The 18,025-nt window shown below is 41.0% G+C and overlaps 1 protein-coding gene across 2 annotated transcripts in view; it reads right to left on the minus strand.

Moving 5' to 3' along the window:
- The window catches only part of SNX1 (sorting nexin 1), a 39,358-nt gene that overhangs the window by 19,661 nt on the left and 1,672 nt on the right, over window positions 1-18,025 (minus strand). The window contains exons 1-2 of one of the 2 annotated variants that reach the window (XM_003418349.4): window positions 17,813-17,980; window positions 4,687-4,798 (exon numbers count right to left, since the gene is read on the minus strand). In XM_003418349.4, the coding sequence (XP_003418397.1) occupies window positions 4,687-4,798; window positions 17,813-17,965 (265 nt within the window). In that variant the 5' untranslated portion in view covers window positions 17,966-17,980. Of the gene's footprint in view, window positions 1-4,686; window positions 4,799-17,812; window positions 17,981-18,025 lie in introns of those variants that run through there. The other variant, XM_023558330.2, reaches the window with a different exon arrangement.

The raw sequence follows: 18,025 nt of genomic DNA on the forward strand, positions 1-18,025 counted from the left end.
ACTTTAAAATCTAGGTCAACAATGAGTTTCTGATGGCTGAATTTCATCCTATAGGTCAAGAGACTTATAAGAATAACAGCAACTCCTCTCAAGACTCAGAGGTTCTTAGGCTAAGAGAACAAGAGTCATGAAATTTTGATGTGGATAAAAGGGCAGGCTGGTTTAAAAAAAAAAAAAAAAAGTATTCTTAGTAGAGCAGCCCCTCTTCCCCTCTTCTTTCTGGAGGGAACTTTGGAAACAACTACTTTGGCTACCCTCTCTTACCTAGAATTTAGGCAAGAATCAGAGATCGATCAGAAAGACTACACAGCCAAAGTAAGTGACAGTTTATTTTACTCTTAGGGCTATGCCTTTAGAAACTTGTATGAACACTGTTGTTATAACGGTTTGTAAAAGAAGAGTAAGTTCAGTTACCTGCTTTACAAACCAGTATGACAGAAGAGGCAGGTGTGCTGACAGCAAAAAATGACATCAAAGGAAAATCCGGGAAAACTATAAGCTAGAAAGAATGCATCTAAGATGCAAACACGGGGACACCTGTGCTTGTGAGCAGTTCTTAAACTGTGCTAAAGTAGCAGTGCTGTCCTCAGGTGTGGCTGTGTTCTTTCCCAGGTGTCACTGTGTTTGTATTTTTTTTTTTTTTTAGTAATTTTTATTGTGCTCTAAGTGAAAGTTTACAAATTAAGTCAGTCTCTCACATAAAAACTTACCTACATCTTGCTACATACTCCCAATTACTCTCCCCCTAATGATACAGCCTGCTCCCTCCTCCCTCCACTCTCTGTTTTCATATCCATTTCACCAGCTTCTAGCCCTCTCTACCCTCTCATCTCCCCTCCAGGCAGGAGATACCAACATAGTCTCAAGTGTCCACCTGATCCAAGAAGCTCATTCCTCACCAGCATCCCTCTCCAACCCACTGTCCGGTCCAATCCGTGTCTGAAGAGTTGGCTCCGGAAATGGTTCCTGTCCTGGGCCAACAGAAGGTCTGGCGGCCACGACCACCCCGCCGGGGTCCTTCTACTCTCGGTCAGATGATTAAGTCTGGTCTTTTTATGAGAGTTTGGGGTCTGCATCCCACTGCTCTCCTGCTGTGAGCAGTTCTTAAACTGTGCTAAAGTAACAGTGCTGTCCTCAGGTGTGGCCGTGTTCTTTCCCAGGTGTTGCTGTGTTTGTATCTTGGATGCATTCCTTCTAGCTTATAATTTTCCTGACTCTTCCTTTGATGTCATTTTTTGCTGTCAGCACACCTGCCTCTTCTATCATAGTGGTTTGTAAAGCAGGTAACTGAACCTACTCTTCTTTTACAAACCATTATAACAAGAACAAACAGTGTTCATACAAGTTTCTAAAGGCACAGTCCTGAGACTAAAATAAACTGTCACTTACTTTGGCTGTGTAGTCTTTTCTGCTTGATCCCTGATTCTTGCCTAAATTCTAGGTAAGAGAGGGTAGCCAAAGTAGTTTCCACTATGAGTCGGAATCAACTTGACGGCAACAGGTTTTTTTTTTTTTTTTTGTCTTAAAAAGATTAAGTTATATTTAATATAGCTGCCCAAGGGGGGAAGGAGACATGTAATAACTGGAAATCTTCCTAATCAAAATAATTATATTAAAAAAATAGTGCTTAAGAGCCATCCTTTAACTATCTGGACAGTTGAGCAGAGCAACTCATTCCTGAGTGTTTGAGATTGGGGACTTTAAAAACAGCATCAGGCACCATTTTTAAGCATTAAAATTGTTAGACAAATAAAAAGAAAAAGGCATATATTAATACGTTAGGACTTTAGGATTCTTTGGGGGGAAAAAAAAAAGCCACATGAAGTATGTTTAGGATCCTGCAAGAAAAAAGTATATATTAACATGTTAGGACTTTAGGATTCTTTGGGGAAACAAACAAACAAACAAATAACCAGATAAAAGTATGCTCAGGATCCTCCACGTGCCCCGTGAGTAATCAGGTTACAGGCGCGCGTGGACGTGAAGACTAGACCTGACCCCAGGCCGTCGAGTTGATTCCTACTCGTAGCGACCCTATAGGACAGCGTAGCACTGCCCCATAGAGTTTCCAAGAAGCACCTGGCAGATTTGAACTGCCGACCCTTTGGTTAGCAGCCGTAGCACTTAACCTCTACGGTGGACGTGAAACAGGAGATGAAACAGAAGATGCTGATTGTTTAAAGCCTCAGGCTTATTAGAGTGCTACCAAAAGCCTTTTGAAAAACTGCATTTTCTACTGAAATTCACTTGACAAAGATGCCAAAACTTACATTAAAAAAAGATTTTATCTTTGAACTCTTGATAAAAGTAATGGAAAAGCCTTTGGGCTTCAGCAGAGAGACTCTGATCATCACTAATCAGGTGGAAAATACAATCTGAACATTTCATCTCCACGGTTAATACCTAAAACATCTGGAAGCTACTTGAGTCCTAAAATGCCTGACTATAGACATTCCTTCCTATAGACAGCTGTTCCTTTCTTAGTAGTGAGGCAGGTACTGGCTGCTTATGAAACTGGTAGGGGACAGAGCTCAATCAGAATCCTCGTTAGTAATAAATACAACCCTAATAAAGATTTCTACATGTTCATCTACAGAAAACCCAGTCCTAGGGGTAACTGGTTGGTCATTCTAGGATTTCAGGTTTTCTTATTAGGAAAGGTCATATAAATGTAACATCTCAAAGATAAGAAATTTATATTCTTTTCACTCTTCCATGTTTTAAAGATAATTCATTATTTGCATTTGTCTTCCAGAAACTTCATCCAAAAATGGTCACTACCAGAATGAATGGAAACTCTGGTGGTGTAGCGGTTAAGAGCTATGGCTGCTAACCAAAAGGTCGGCAGTTCAAATCCACCAGGCGCTCCTTGGAAACTCTACTGGGGCAGTTCTACTCTGACCTACAGGGTAGCAATTGACTCGACAACAATGGGTTAATGGGTTACCGGAACGAATAGTGCGTGTTTCAAGCTTGAAGGATAAAAAGGGACTGGAATATCTTCTGCCTCTTTATATTCCTCCTTCTAGGCTCTTCTGCCCTTCTGGGTCTTTTAAATTTCTCAGCAGACATCTAACGTGCGCATCCTCCCAAGATCTTACCCTTGGCTTTCCTCTTTCCTCTTCACCACCATTCTTTCCTTAGAGGATTTTATTCACATGGCAGCTTCCACTTCCAAGGAGACTCTAGGAAGGTGACCCCTTATTTCCAGTCTTCTCTCTTTCCCCAGAAAGAGTACCACAGTTCCAACCACCTCCTGGGGATTTCCTTTTGCATTTCAAACTTAAAACATCTAAAATCTACACTTACTTTTCCCCTAAAGCCAGTTTTTTCTTTAGAATGTGGTTCTATAAACAGTATCATTTTCCTCTCAAACCTTGGACTTGAAACCTTTGACTCTTGTCCTCAATGCTCATTTGTGAACACGCCATATGTCCAATCTCTAACACTAGATTTTGTGATACCTTTTTTGAAAGTTTCCACCTTTTCCTTCCTACTTCTATCACCTGAATTTTGGTCTTGGCCATTTTATTCTTGAACTAATTTGAGACCGCCTTCTGAAAAGTCTCCAGACTCTGCCCACTGCAGTCCCCTTTACATAATTCCACTAGATTAGCTTTCCTAAAGCATTACTTTGCCCATATCACTTTCCTTATTCAAAACTGCAGTGGATGGGCCAATGACTCTTAACTGGTGCTAGGATGAAAATTCAACCTATAATTACCAATGTTGAAAATCCTCCCAAACTATGTCTCCAGCCTTATCTTTCATGGCTTCCCTAAGAACCCCCTGCTTTGGCCCATCAAACTCATGCACTGTCCCCCAAACACACCTTATACTTCCTGCCCCACTATTTGTATATCCTTTTCACCTATATAATCCTGCTTCTTCCAGAAGTCCTTCAAGGTCACTCTAGACCAGGGTTGCTCAATCTCAGCACTATTGACATTTGGGGGTGGATAATTCTTTGTTGTGAGGGCTGTTCTGTGTATTGTAGGATGTTTAGAAGCATCCATGGCCTCTACCCATTAGATGCCAGTAGCACTCCCTCCCCAGTTGTGACAACAAAAATGTCTCCAAACCACTGACAAATATCTCCTGGGAGGCAAAATCTGTTGGGAATAGGGCAGTCCCCCCAAACAAAGAATTATCCATCCCAAAATGTTAATAGTGCCAAAGTTGAGAAACCCTACTCTAGTGTTTTCCAAACTGAAGGTTGTGGGTCATTGGTGGATTGTGAAATCAATGGTTGCCAAGAATATTAAAAAAGTGAAACAACAGAAAATTTCAGATTGTATTAGAGGGAGAAAGGGCAAGAAACTTTTGTTTCACTTTTGTACAAGTCTCTATATATTTTGGATTAGGACAATGTATTTCTTACTACATCTCCTTCATGAGTCTAAAATTCCTACTTTAGTGATCTCATACTCCTACGAGCTCCTGTTAGTACTTCTACTGTTCCTCTAGCCACATTTATATTATCATTTAATAGTTATTTAACTCATGTTCTTAAACAACTGTATATTTATGTCTTACTCCCTAAACTTATAATGACGGCAAGGCCTGTATTTTACTTTTTTTTTGAGTTCTCCACAGTAGTATCTTACATAGTGTTATGTTCCCAATGCTTTTCTTTTTGCTTTTGACTTTAATTCAGCAACTTAACAAAGCCATTTCCACACTTGCCTGCAAAGAGGTCCTGTGGCTCTTGGTCTTGTTCCTCATGGACTCCATTTTCTTTGGAGCCACTGTTGATGGGAAGAAGGGAAGCAGTTCTCTTTGGAGACTGGGACTTACTCTGAAAAAAAGGATATACTCTGAATAAAATAGTGCCATTAAAAACAAATCCAACCTGCCTAGAAAGTGACTTTTAATGCATCCCTCAGTGGCTCCCATAGGTGTTTAGGGGAAGACAGGATGACTCGTCAGCCAATTCAACTCTCTGGTGGCCTATATAAGCAACAAATCATTACTAGTGATGTAAGTGCTGCTCATGGGATCACACAGCTAAAACAAACTCACAGATTCTCTGGTTAATTTTCTAACACTCTAACCTTGCTGGAATGCCCTACCTCAAAGCACATGACACCAACCCTGGAATGTGTACCTACAGATAATCCTCAAAAGAACCTATCGAAATGCAAAATGCGAATGCGTCTCTCCTGCTCAGTTCATGACCTTTATTCTTTCAAATGCTGATGGAGGCACATTCTAGTGACCAGGCTCTGATCCTGGCTTACTCTGTGTCTTGGACCAAACTATTAACTGAAGTCCAGTTGTGTCGATATTACTGACCCACCTGTCAGGCAAATGAAGGTATAACACTTTACATCTAATGCTGTTTGTAAATAGCTTCTCTTCTCATCCTTAACTCACAAGAACACAATCTCCAACCACACCCGTGTCAGACTAGAATAAAAACCAGTCATGCTTAGCCTAGTGGGTACGTGGTGAAAACAATCAGTCCATGATGTTTATTAAAAGCTCAGTGATCAGCCGCAAGCAAGGGTGGGCTGTGTCCCCAGACCGGTGCCAGAGTGAACAAAGCCGGATTGTGCAGAAAGTCAACAGAAAGCTGGGAACCTGGTTTCAAAAGCCTTGGCGTTGTACTGCAGGATTTTGAAGTTCAGACCCTAAGGCCAAATAAGTTAAAAGACCTGACTTAAGGGACCTTTTAGGAAACATTTCCTTACAAATTTGAGTTTGTTCCTTGGAGATGGGCTGTTTCTGACCCAAAAGAACAAGGTAAAATGAAAAATCCATTGGGTACTCTGAATTTGCCATGCCAACAATCCCATACCAACATTGGGGCCACCCTCCAAGAAAGAAACTGTTACCAATATTTAGATTTATATGAGCAAACAATACACTTACTGGAACTTTTCTATGCTAACAAAGTCTAATGAGCACTTAGCTGTGTATGCTTAATCCCAGTTCTGTTACAGAATTATACAGACTGTGATTCTGTCCTCTAGCTGCTTCCACAAACTTAAAAAAAAAAAAATCACTGCAGAGACAGAAAATAAGTAACAGGTCAAAGACAAAGCCAGTATTTCCCCTTTGCCTCTAACATTGCCAAACACCTCCCTACACATACTCTTATACGGTACAAGAATCTCATAAGAATACCAGTGCCCAGGCTACCTGATTTGTTTTCATTCAGTTCCACGTGGGAGAGGTTAAAACCCAAGATACATTAAGGAAATATGTACGCAAATGTAGTTTACTTAGAGCTTCCCAAGGAGAATAAAGGCACAGGTTAGAACTTAGCAATTTTTTAAAAACAGCTACAAAAGCCCACTCCTGTGGTATGGAGATGAGTAAAGCCAGCTTTCCATATCTGATTTACCGTCTAAACTTGGAAGGTTAATGCCTAAGAACATTTTCTGGAGCAGTCAGAATGGCAGTCTGTCTTTCTGTGTTCTAATCAAATGGGACAGACCAGACAGATGGGATACATACTTCAGGGACAACTACAACACGCCACCCCCTTCAAGGCCTAGGCCATAATTTGCTTGACTAGAACTGTGATTTAAACAAAGACTTGTGCTTCCTTTGTAAGCTAGGTAACAACTCAACTACCTGTGAGAAAAGTGCTCCTCAGATATTCTCTGCGACACCATCCAAAAACTAGATGACTGAATTCTAAAAGTGTTGAAGAAAGTTAAATTGATTAATATACTTCTCAATCTTTCCAATGTAGCTCTTTGACAAAATTGATCTTCTACTTATGTAAAACTTTGTATCCAGTTTCCTGCCTCTAAAATCTGTATTTTCTCATGTCATTAAAAGTTGTATAAATGATGACTTTTAGCCACTTTTCTCTCCATCATATGGGTATAGTACCGTATAATCATTCCCAAGGCTGAACATTTAGATGGTTTCCAGGTTTTCACCATCACAAATAACATCCATCTTATGTTATCAGTCCACATCTGATTATCTCCTTGGGAAAGATTCTTAAATAGAATTACTGGATATAAAATTTTCAAAGGTTTTGTTAAACTAAACTGCCTTCCAGAAAGACTACTGATTTACTCCACCCCTGCCCCCAACTAGAGGAGTGCTGCATAGCATTCTCTTCTCTTTAATCTTTGCACGGTGACTGGTGAAAAGCTGTCTTTTTTCCATGTGTTTATTGGCTGTCTGAACACCTGTGTCTTGACCTGATGTCCTTTGCCTGTTTTTCTAATAGGGTGTTATTCTTTACTGCTGTCGGGTCCCGCCTCATGGCAACCCCACGCAGAACAGAGCCTGACGCTGCCCAATCCTGTGCCATCCCCGTGATCACTTGGGAATCAGACTGTTGTGATCCACCTGGGTTTTCACTGGCTGATTTTGGGAAGGAGATCACCAGGTCTTTCTTCCTAGGCCATCTTAGTCTAGAAGCTCTGCTGAAATCTATTCAGCATCATAGCAACATGCAAGCCTCCACCGATGGAAGGGTGGTGCCTAGAATCAAATCTGGGTCTCCTTCATGGAAAGCAAGAATTTTACCACTGAATCACCAACGCTTTTTGGGTGTTAGTGTTACTTCAACAGGTGTACAGACTTCTTACATAATAAGTATATTAACCCTCTTTATGGTATGTTATACAGTATCCCTCCCCAACTTCATCTCAACAAATTTATTTTCAGTTTGATTGGTTTGAACTGGCATTGGACAAATTAAGCTTATTTCTTTAGGATGAAGAATACCTAGCATACAGTTGGTCTTCAAAGCATAAATATATTCTCAAGTTTTACTTGAAATGAGATTCAAAAGCAACAGAGCAGAACCCCTTTGAAGGACTGAAATGGAGTCCTGTTCATGCTATCCCACAGCCGTCCAGTACTGTTACGGAAAACGAGTCTTCATGAGGCTGGTCTATAGGAACAGCTTACTTGTCATCAAAATGCATACCTACCTGGGCATTAAAACATAACACAACACATTTCATATGCTATGCTTAAGGTTAAAAGGCTATTTTCTATTCAGATTTATGGAGGTATAATTTACATAAAAAGTGAGTTTTGAATCAACACGTAAAATTTTAGTAAGGATGCATTTTGGGTATGCACATTTGACAGGGAGAAGGGAGGAGGCACATTGTTTACAGTGAGTGTCAAAATCAACACTAAAAATAAGCCTTGCTTTTTAATCCATACTTTAGAAACCTCTTGGTAGTCAACAAGAAACCCTGGTGGCATAGTGGTTAAGTGCTATGGCTGCTAACCAAAGGGCCGGCAGTTGGAATCTGCCAGGCGCTCCTTGGAAACTCTATGGGGTAGTTCTGCTCTGTCCTATAGGATCGCTATGAGTCAGACTCGACTTGTCGGCACTGGGTTTGGTTTTTTTGGTTTGGTAGTCAAAAAGTCACTGCTGTCCATCTGTTTGAAAAGGGGTAAATTTCTAAGTAACAGATTAAACTACTCTCTGTGATGCAAACAGTATGTTTGTGATGTAGTAAGTAAATCCAAAGAACTGCCCAGCTTACTTCCCCTTGGCCCCCCCTCTTTTTTTTTTTAATAAAGGAAGTATTCTTTCTTTTAGCGCATAGACTCCTAGACTAGGATATCCAACACCTGCTGACTCCCTTTGGCTGTTAATTCCAGCAGGAGGTTCCACTGATAAGTCTGTTTAAAAGTTCAAGTGGTTCTGTTTGTCATTACAAGAGAGGATAGACAGCCCAATACTCATTCACGTAGAGGCACTATAAAGATCTGCCAGTAATACAGCACTTGTGTTAGGAGCAAACAGGTACTTCTTGACAACTACCATCCTCAAACCATGAGGGCCATGCCACTAACACAATTTTCTTTGCTTTAGGAAGGACAGAAGTGGCTGGCTGTCCCTCAGGGCTGACACAGCCATTCTGCACTGAAATGCCCTACGGTGATTCCAGAGGGTTTTTTTGGGGGGGGTTAATCTCGTTGCTCAACTGCTCTGCTCCACGCAGAACCCTGTTACATTCAAGGACGGTAGAAGGAAGGGTAAAACCCAAAAAACCAAACCCAGTGCCATCGAGTCAATTCCAACTCACAGCGACCGTACAGGACAGAGTAGAACTGCCCCATGGAGTTTCCAAGGAGCGCCTGGAGGATTTGAACCGCCGACCCTTTGGTTAGCAGCTGAAGCACTTAACCACTATGCCACCAGGATTTCCAGAAGAAGGGTACAGACTGTTAAAACTCTCCACCGTATTTAGGGGTCTGATTCAAATTAAACACTAAGGGAACACCGCTGCTACTGGAGGACTAGAATACTTATTTTCTGATGGGAAATCAGTACGCTTTAGGCAAGATGGAGCTAAGGAGTTGTGTGAGGACATTCATGGAACAAAGCAAGAACACTAAGTCAACCCCAGGAACTATATGCACAAGATAACAGGGCAGCCATGCAGTCTTTAAAAATTACCATAACATGAAATACTGCTCCGTTTGGACCTCTATTTCTAGGGAGAATTGAGTGACATGGGACAATATATTAGTTTTCTGTCGCTACTGCAACAAATTACCACAAACTTAACAGCTACACAAGGCAAATTTATTATCTTACATTTCTGTAGAAGTCCAACGCAAGTTTCCTGGGCCTAAAATCAAGGTGTAGGCAGGCTTTAGGGAAGAATCTGTTTCTTTGCCCTGCAGCTTCTAGAGGTTACGCACATTTCCTTGGCTCAGGACCTCCTTCCTCCATCTTCAAAACCAGCAGTGTTGCATCTCTCTGTGCCTTCCTTCCAGAGTTACATCTTCCTCTGATTCTCTCTTACATTTTTTAAAGATCCTTGTGATTACATTGGGCTCACCTGGATAATCCAGGATAATTTCTCTTTCTTAAAGTCGGTTAATTAGCAACCTTAATTTCCTCTTAACCTTAACTCCCCTTTCTCATGTAACCTAACATAGTCACAGGATCTGGGGATTAGAACACGGACATTTTTGGGGGGCTGTTATTCGGCCCACGACAGGCAGTGACCTTTCTCTTACCACCAGGTTTCGGAGGTGGCACAGATGTGCTAAAAAGCACCTGCGCTCAGAGGAATGGACATTCAGTGTTGATGAAATTTGGGAATGAAATGCATCTTCCTCTACACACTGGGTGAACAGTTGATTATCTCAAATGGTTTCACAATATCAGCCCTCCTCATAGCTTAAGGAGGGAATTTTACCCTGGGATTCATATAATTCAGAGGATCTATGAATGTGGGTGGAAACACTGGTGGTGTCGTGGTTAACTGTTACAGCTGCTAATAAAAAGGCTGGAAGTTCAAATCCACCAGGTGCTCCTTGGAAACTCTATGGGGCAGTTCTATCCTACCCTATAGGGTCGCTATGGGTTAGAATCGACTCGACGGCAATGGGTTTGGTTTGCCTTGGTTATGAACTTGGATGAGAATAAAATTATAATTTCATTTTCAGTAACCCTTGCTGAAATTCAGCATTTTCTTCAGTTATAAAGACACGCAACAAACCATAATAGTAATAGCTGAGACTACAGCTAATACAAATTAGATTTTTTATATATTATAGTTGTTGCAGATCTCAAAATATCATTTATGTGCATCTCTATTTCAAAGTTATGGTAGTTATCAGACCCATTGTTGTCAAGTCGACTCATAGCGATCCTATTGGACGGAGTAGAACTGTCCCACAGGATTTCCAAGACCCTAATCTTTACAGGAGCAGACTGCCACATCTCTCTCCCACGGGGTGGTTGGTGGGGTCAAACTGCTGACCTTTTGGTTAGCAGTTGAGTGCTTTAACTACTGCACCACCAGAGCTCCTTACCGACCCCTAGGTAATGTATTAAAAAGCCCATGTTACCAATATAAAATTGTTTTAATATGTTAATAACCATATTTCAATATAATTGGTTTCCTTTATGATCTAATGTGCTTTATTTTATGTATTTAAAAACACTAGCGAATGGTCTATAAGCTTCCACTGGACTGGCCATTGGGTCCTGAGCACAAAAAAAGGTGAAGAACCACTGAGCCAGAGGGCAGAAGGAGAGTGGGGAAAATGAGGCTGAAGCTAGCCACTGAGCTAGCTAAGGAGAACCATGAGCAAGTCCATTAGAGACCTCAAACTGAAAGGGCGCATCATGAATCTACCAAATTTAGCTACAGACATTTCTCCTGAATTCTCTGATGTAATTTCCCTACTAAAATTTTTGAGTCTCAAACTAATGTAACTTAGAAAGGCCCAGAGAACTATGGAAGGATCAGAGTACTAATGGGTGTATTATCTTCTAAACTGAAAATGCAAACCCAGTTCAAAACCGGCTTGGACAGCAGAATGAAGCCCAGCTGTCCATCTGACTAAGCAAAAGAATAAGCCAGAAAAAGTGAGCGACAGGTTCTTCCTGGAGATGAGAAACTTACAGCCACTTGTGTAAATAATTCATGAGTGGTTGATAGTTCTAGCACAAGTGGCTGTAAAAGGGAGAACAATTACAGTGCTCTTTGTCCTCTCTCCCCTCTCAGCCTAACAAATCCAAATGTCCACGTCATCAGAGCTGCCTTCTAACACCTGAGTATGCAAAGGGGCAGCAACTCCCCACAGAAACCAGAAGTCCAACTGCAACTTCTGCTGCTTCTCTCTTAAGCCCCAAACTCTAATTTTAAATAAATTTTAAGTTGGGTTCTTACTAGTCGTCTTTAAAAGTCTTCTCTCATCTCTCTTTCCCTCACAATGCTTTGTGACTACTTTTATTTGCTTTTCTTCTATAACCTTAAAAGCTAGGTTAACTGCTAGTATAACTGTACTGTCAAGAAATGTTAGTCTATGTACTTTAGGAAAAAATAAACTTATTAGAATAAAACTTATTTGCGACTTCAGCTGAAGATGAAAATAAGTCTTTGGACCTTACACCATTGCCCGACTTTTTAAAGGACAGTTTCATCAGACCTGTGTGAAAAATGTGTCAACTTCTAATCTTTTGACCAGATGTGACCATCTGAGATTAGCTCCAAAAACAAGTTTTTGAGGCAACAGGCGTAAAGAAAATCCTACATACCAGTGGGAAGCTTACCTGTGACTATTTACTAATGTTCGTTATAAATGACTTAACCATTAACTAAAGAGACTAAGCAATAAACCTTTGTTTAAAGATAGTCATGTAGATTCACTTTCAGAAGTCTAGTTAACACTGAAGAAGGGCTAGTGCCAAGAAACTTATTATGTATGCATTGCACCCTGGGGAGAAGCTACCGTACATGTTTTGTAGAATAGAGAACTAAAAAATTAGCCAGTTAAACCATCGATCTCCTTATGGTTGTTTTTTTTTTTTTAATTGTACTCTAGACGAAGGTTTACAGCAAACTAGCTTCTCATTAAACAATTAATATACATATTGTTCTGGGACATCGGCTGCCAATCCCATGTCACATCAACACTCTCCCCTTCTCAACCTTAGGTTCCCCGTTACCAGCTTTCCAGTCCCCTCCTGCCTTTTTGTCCTTGCCCCTGGGCTGGTGTGTCCATTTAGTCTTGTTTTGTTTTATGTACCTGTCTAATCTTTGGCTGAAGAGTGAACCTCTGGAGTGACTTCATTACTGAGCTAAAAGGGTGTCTTGGGATGCATCAATTGGTCTCAACCCACCTGGAGCAAAGGAAAATGAAGAACACCAAGGTCACACGACAACTAAGAGCCCAAGAGACAGAAAGGGCCACGTGAACCAGAGACCTACATCCTCCTAAGACCAGAAGAACTAGTTGGTGCCCGGCCACAATCGATGATCGCCCTGACAGGGAGCAGCACAACAGAGAACTCCTGAGGGAGCAGGAGATCAGTGGGATGCAGACCCCAAATTCTCATAAAAAGACCAAACTTAATGGTCTGACTGAGACTAGAGGAATCCCGGCGGCCATGCTCCCCAGACCTTCCGTTGGCACAGGACAGGAACCATCCCCGAAGACAACTCATCAGACATGAAAGGGACTGGTCAGTGGGTGGCAGAGAGATGCTGATGAAGAATGAGCTAATTATATCAGGTGGACACTGGAGATTGTGTTGGCATCTCTTGTCTGGAGGGGGGATGGGAGGATAGAGAGAGAGGGAAGCTGGCAAAATTGTCACGAAAGGAGAGACTGAAAGGGCTGACTCATTGGGGGAGAGCAAGTGGGAATACAGAGTAAGATGCATGTAAACTTATATGTGACAGACTGATTGGATTTGTAAACGTTCACTTGAAGTTTAATAAAAGTTAATAAAAAAAAAAAAGGGTGTCTTGGGGCCATACTCTCGGGGTTTCTCCAGCCTGTGTCAGACCAGTAAGTCTGGTCTTTTTTTTTTTTTTTTGTGAGTTAGAATTTTGTTCTACATTTTTCTCCAGCCCTGTCCGGGACCCTCCACTGTGATCCCTGTCAGAGTAGTCAGTGTCCTTATGACTTTTTATAAAGTTACCAAATTCTGTCCAGATCTAAGGAAGTTATTCTATAAGCACTCAAATGGAAATAAACTGATCTCAAAAAGAGCTGATTTGTTCCCCCTCAGGGCACACGCTACATTGATCACAGATTTTGGGCTGGATCCTAAATGACCATGTCCTTTCAGGTCTCAATGTTAACGTATAACTTACATTTATAAAACTCTCTGCAGTCTATAAATTACTGTCAATCAGGAGCCAATTACTATCTAAGACTCTACAATACCAATAAAAGTTATATTGCTGATTAATCTTAAAACCCCAGTGGGCATATATAAATAATTATTTGTTAATCAAAGACTAATTATTCAATATATGACTTTTCAAATTCCTTGCTATTCTTTTTTTTTTTTTTCCTATTGGATCATATAAGTCTTTTATTTTGCAGGGTTTTTTTTTTTCAACTTTTACTTTAAATAGGTAATATTTGCACATGGTGAAAACTAAAATGTACAAAAGCAGCACATGGTGAAAACTAGCTCCCCTCCACATCTTGGACCCCAGCCACCTAATTTCCTTGCACATAAGACACAGTTACTACTTTCTTGTATACTCTTCCAGAGATATTTTATGCATATTCAAACAAATTCCCACACACACATACATTTTTATAAGTAGCAGCATAATAAACTTCTGAACCTCTCTTCTTTTTCACTTAACAAAGTACCATGGTATACTGGTATCCTGGGGCTGTCATAGCAAAGTACCACAAATTGGGTGGCTTAAAACAGTAAAAATTTATTCTTTTACGGTTTTGGAGACTAGAAGTCTGAAGTCTGGGTATCAGCAGTGTGGATTTTCCTGATAGTTTTGGGAAAGAATCTGTTCCATGCCTCTCTCCTACCTTCTGGTGATCTCCTGAAATCTTAGGTGGCTATTCCTTCTTTATCCTATTTCGTTTCTTCTGGCCATTTTCCTAATCACTAGGATTTCAACTCAAGAATAAGACTAATGGAAATAAAATTTTTAATTGGCCTGATACTCATTGTTGTTGAGTCAATTCCAGCTCATAGTGACCCTATAGGACAGAGAACTGCCCCATAGGGTTTCCAAGGAGTGGCTGGTGGATTCAAACTGTCAACCTTTTGGTTAGCAGCCGAGCTCTTAACCGCCGCATGACCAGGGCTGATACATTATCAAAAGAAGTTACCAGAATTGTCTAAAATCTGAGACTATCATTTATGTATGTTTTCCTTCTTCGTTTCAGCACGAGAAGTCTACATTGTTCTTCCCTTGAAATTTGCAAGGCAGATCTAACTATGATCCCGGCATACTGCTGAACAGAGAGGGGCATATAAGAACTCCTGGGGAGGCAAATAAAAGAGCTTCCTTCAATTCTATCCTTAGGTTTACAAGTACAAAAAGGAGGCCAGTGAAGTAAAATGAGGTATAAAAATATGTGTATCACTTAAGTCTGATTAACATGGTAATTTTAAGCAGTAGCAGAGCTGAAAAGACTGGCTCCAATTTAGCCTCTCAGTTTCATAAAGAAAAGGGGAAGATAAACCTATCCCATAACTAAGAAAGTTTTAGCTAAAAAGATAGACATCTGGATTCAGCTCCACAGCAAAGACTCAGATGATAGAAGTTTTAAACCTTTGTTTATAGGCCCACAAAGGAAGCGGCTGAAAGAAGATAAAGTCTTAGGTATTTTAAGAATCAGACATTCCACAAGCTGGTTTTCAGTCTTTAAAAAATGACTTAAGATTTGTTCTAATAATTCTTTTAACTTTAGTCTCTCCCATTCAAATAACTGGGTTGTAGATTCTGAGACACATATCACGTGCTGTTCTTTTGACTATAAATCAAATCACATTTCTATTACTGCATTAACAAAGCCTCTAGGGCTATACAAGAGAGCAGATGGGATGTTAATAGCAACAGCTGTGACATCAATGTCCAGGAAATGACATTCAGACCATCAACGAGTTTCACACTTTACGTTCCTCAGTGTTCAGTTCTTCAATGCTCCTCTCTTTGCCTTCAAAACCAGCTTTCAACAGGCAATAAAACACAATATAAAGATAAATCAGTAAGTGCCTACTTTGATGGCTTTGAGCTAATCAAATAAACCTTACTCCTAGTTAATTTTCATAAGCTACACTAACCATTTTTAGGGTTAATTAGTTTAACTTTTTCTAATCCATTATTTGATTTTGTGAGTTTTTTGATTCTTAGAGTTTACAATCGTTGCTAAATCTTAGCTGGACCAAGCAGTGTTTCGTTGTGTTGTACACAGGGTCTCTATGCGTCCTAACCGACTGGACTGCACCTAACAACAACAGTTTACAAATGCTCATCAGCAAATACAGCTCAAGTGCTCAAAAACTAAGTACTCTTTAAATGTTTACTATATGCAAGGCAGTCTCCTAAGTGTTTCACAAGTATTCTAATTTAACCTTCATTATAATGATGGAGGTAGATACTATTATTCACATTTTACAGATAAGGAAACAGTATAATTAAGGGCCCTGCCCAAGATTAAGCCAACAAGTAGTAGAAAAAAAAATTTTTTTTTTTTATAGAGCCAGGATTTATTTAAATATATGCAGTCAGACTTCAAAGCCCACACTCTTAATTACTTTATTCTTCAGGGTTATTCTTTACCAACAGAATCACTCCAATGCCCTATTTTCTTTGGCTCACAACTAAAGCATTTATTAGAATATAATTTGTATTTAATGCCTGTTTAACAAGACATGCACAGCTTAACTAGTCAGGAATCTTGGGGTCTTCCTGAAGATTAACACCAAGGCAGGTAGCTCAAAAGAAGGTTTACAGGTGGCATTTTAGCTTCCTTAGCAACTCAATTTTCCTGGTTGAAAATCTGAATAAAAATAATTATGCATTCTGCGGTAGAGTAAGGTCATTCTGACCCCCTTTGCCCCATAGCTGGAAATTAAGCAAAGGATTTTTACAGTCTTACAATAGAGAAGTATTGATGCCTCTGTAAAGCAACCTGGTGGGATCAATCAACTCTTACCCTCCTGAACTTCTTTAGATAACTCTAGAAAACAACACCTCACCTTTCCAAGGTGCTTTTTAGAAATTAACATTTGCATATGTAGCCAATCGCTTTCAGTGCCAGAGCTTCTATTTTTCAGATATCCAGTGTGCATATCTACCATCTGGGCAGTTTATCAATGGTAGCTGTTCTCCATGGCTTATGGGAGAATTAGTAGAGGAACAGACTAAAGGTACAGAAAACCTAACACTTGAAATCTAAACTAGTAGCAAGAGTTACATTTTTTCTCAGAATAACACAGACTTCAGCAAATAGTTTGAACAGTTATTAGCATCAGCAAGCATTTTATGAGCCGAGATTATGGGCTCAATTCCTGAAGACAGTGTAAGAAACATTCTAACGATTGCCACTGGAGGCTTTTAGCAAGATATTTCCAAGACACGTAATCTTCTTCTGACATAAATAAGATGAGCATAAATGAGAGTCTCCCAGGAAATGATCGAACTTTTTCAGACACAGGCTGTTTATTTAATCACTTTTTATGGTAGCTACAAACTGAGTAACTACTATAAAAAGAAATATTATGGAAGGCAAAAAGATGAATAAATCCGCAGACCCAGCATTGAATAAGTTTACAGCTTTGAATGAACCATACCAAGTGAATCAGTATTCTCACAAAACAGACCAAAACGTCGTTACTGGTTCCAGAACTGATTACCTATTTCCACATATAAAGATTAGTTTCTTCCAATATCTAACTCTTATTAGAAATCTGGCTATTACGAGGGGAAACACCATTTCCTCCTGGGACGTACAGGTTTGTTCCTACTGAGGCACTCAGGCACTTTATAAGACATCCCTTTAAAAGGGACAACGCCTTCTGGTCTATGTAGTGCTCTATCTGGCAGGGCCCTCCCTCAACCAGCCAGAGGAGGCCAGATTTTCCTGGAGATCAGGGGAGTCAAATTAATATCCAGAAAAGGCCTTTGGTAATTACCGGTAGGTGCTGGGCTAATGAAAGGATCTGTGGGCGGGTCACTATCCCGGGCCACTCCAGATAACATTATTCATCCCAGAAGCAGTGATGCGTGGGAAAGTAAGGTCTGCACCCCGTTCCCTTATCCTGACCTATTAAGTCGCCCGGGCAGGGAACGAGCAGCAAAACAGCCCCGTGGATTCGTGAGGTCACCCCACAGCTGGGCCAAATGACGGCCTCGGCAGCTCTTCGCTGTCAGGGACCTCGATGGAGAAACCACCACACCCCTCATCCCTCACGGTCCGCCCAGGCCCTGTGGCTCGAAGTCCAGCCAGGCCTCCGAGCCCAGATTACTGTCACCGATGCGGACTCAACGGGCCTACTCTGCCCAGCTTTCCGGACCCTCATCGAGCCTCTCTTCCCTTTTGGGGCGCCCGCCCGGCCCAAAGGGTGCGAACTCACGGCCGCCGCGGCGCCGGTGAAAATGTCCTCCCCCTCAGTGTCGCTGTCCCCAGCCTCGGGTTCTGACCCCCCAGCCGCCCCCTCGGACTCCAGACAGGGAAAGGGTGGAGGGAGTCTCTCCGAGGCGCTACAGCCACCACCACCGGACGCCATCTTCCTGCACTCGCGGCGGAAGCCGCAACAACAACTTTATAGAGAGATAGAGCCGCGAGC

Source organism: Loxodonta africana, chromosome 13 (genome assembly GCF_030014295.1).
Source record: "Loxodonta africana isolate mLoxAfr1 chromosome 13, mLoxAfr1.hap2, whole genome shotgun sequence".
In the NCBI taxonomy this organism is placed as follows: Eukaryota; Metazoa; Chordata; class Mammalia; order Proboscidea; family Elephantidae; genus Loxodonta; species Loxodonta africana.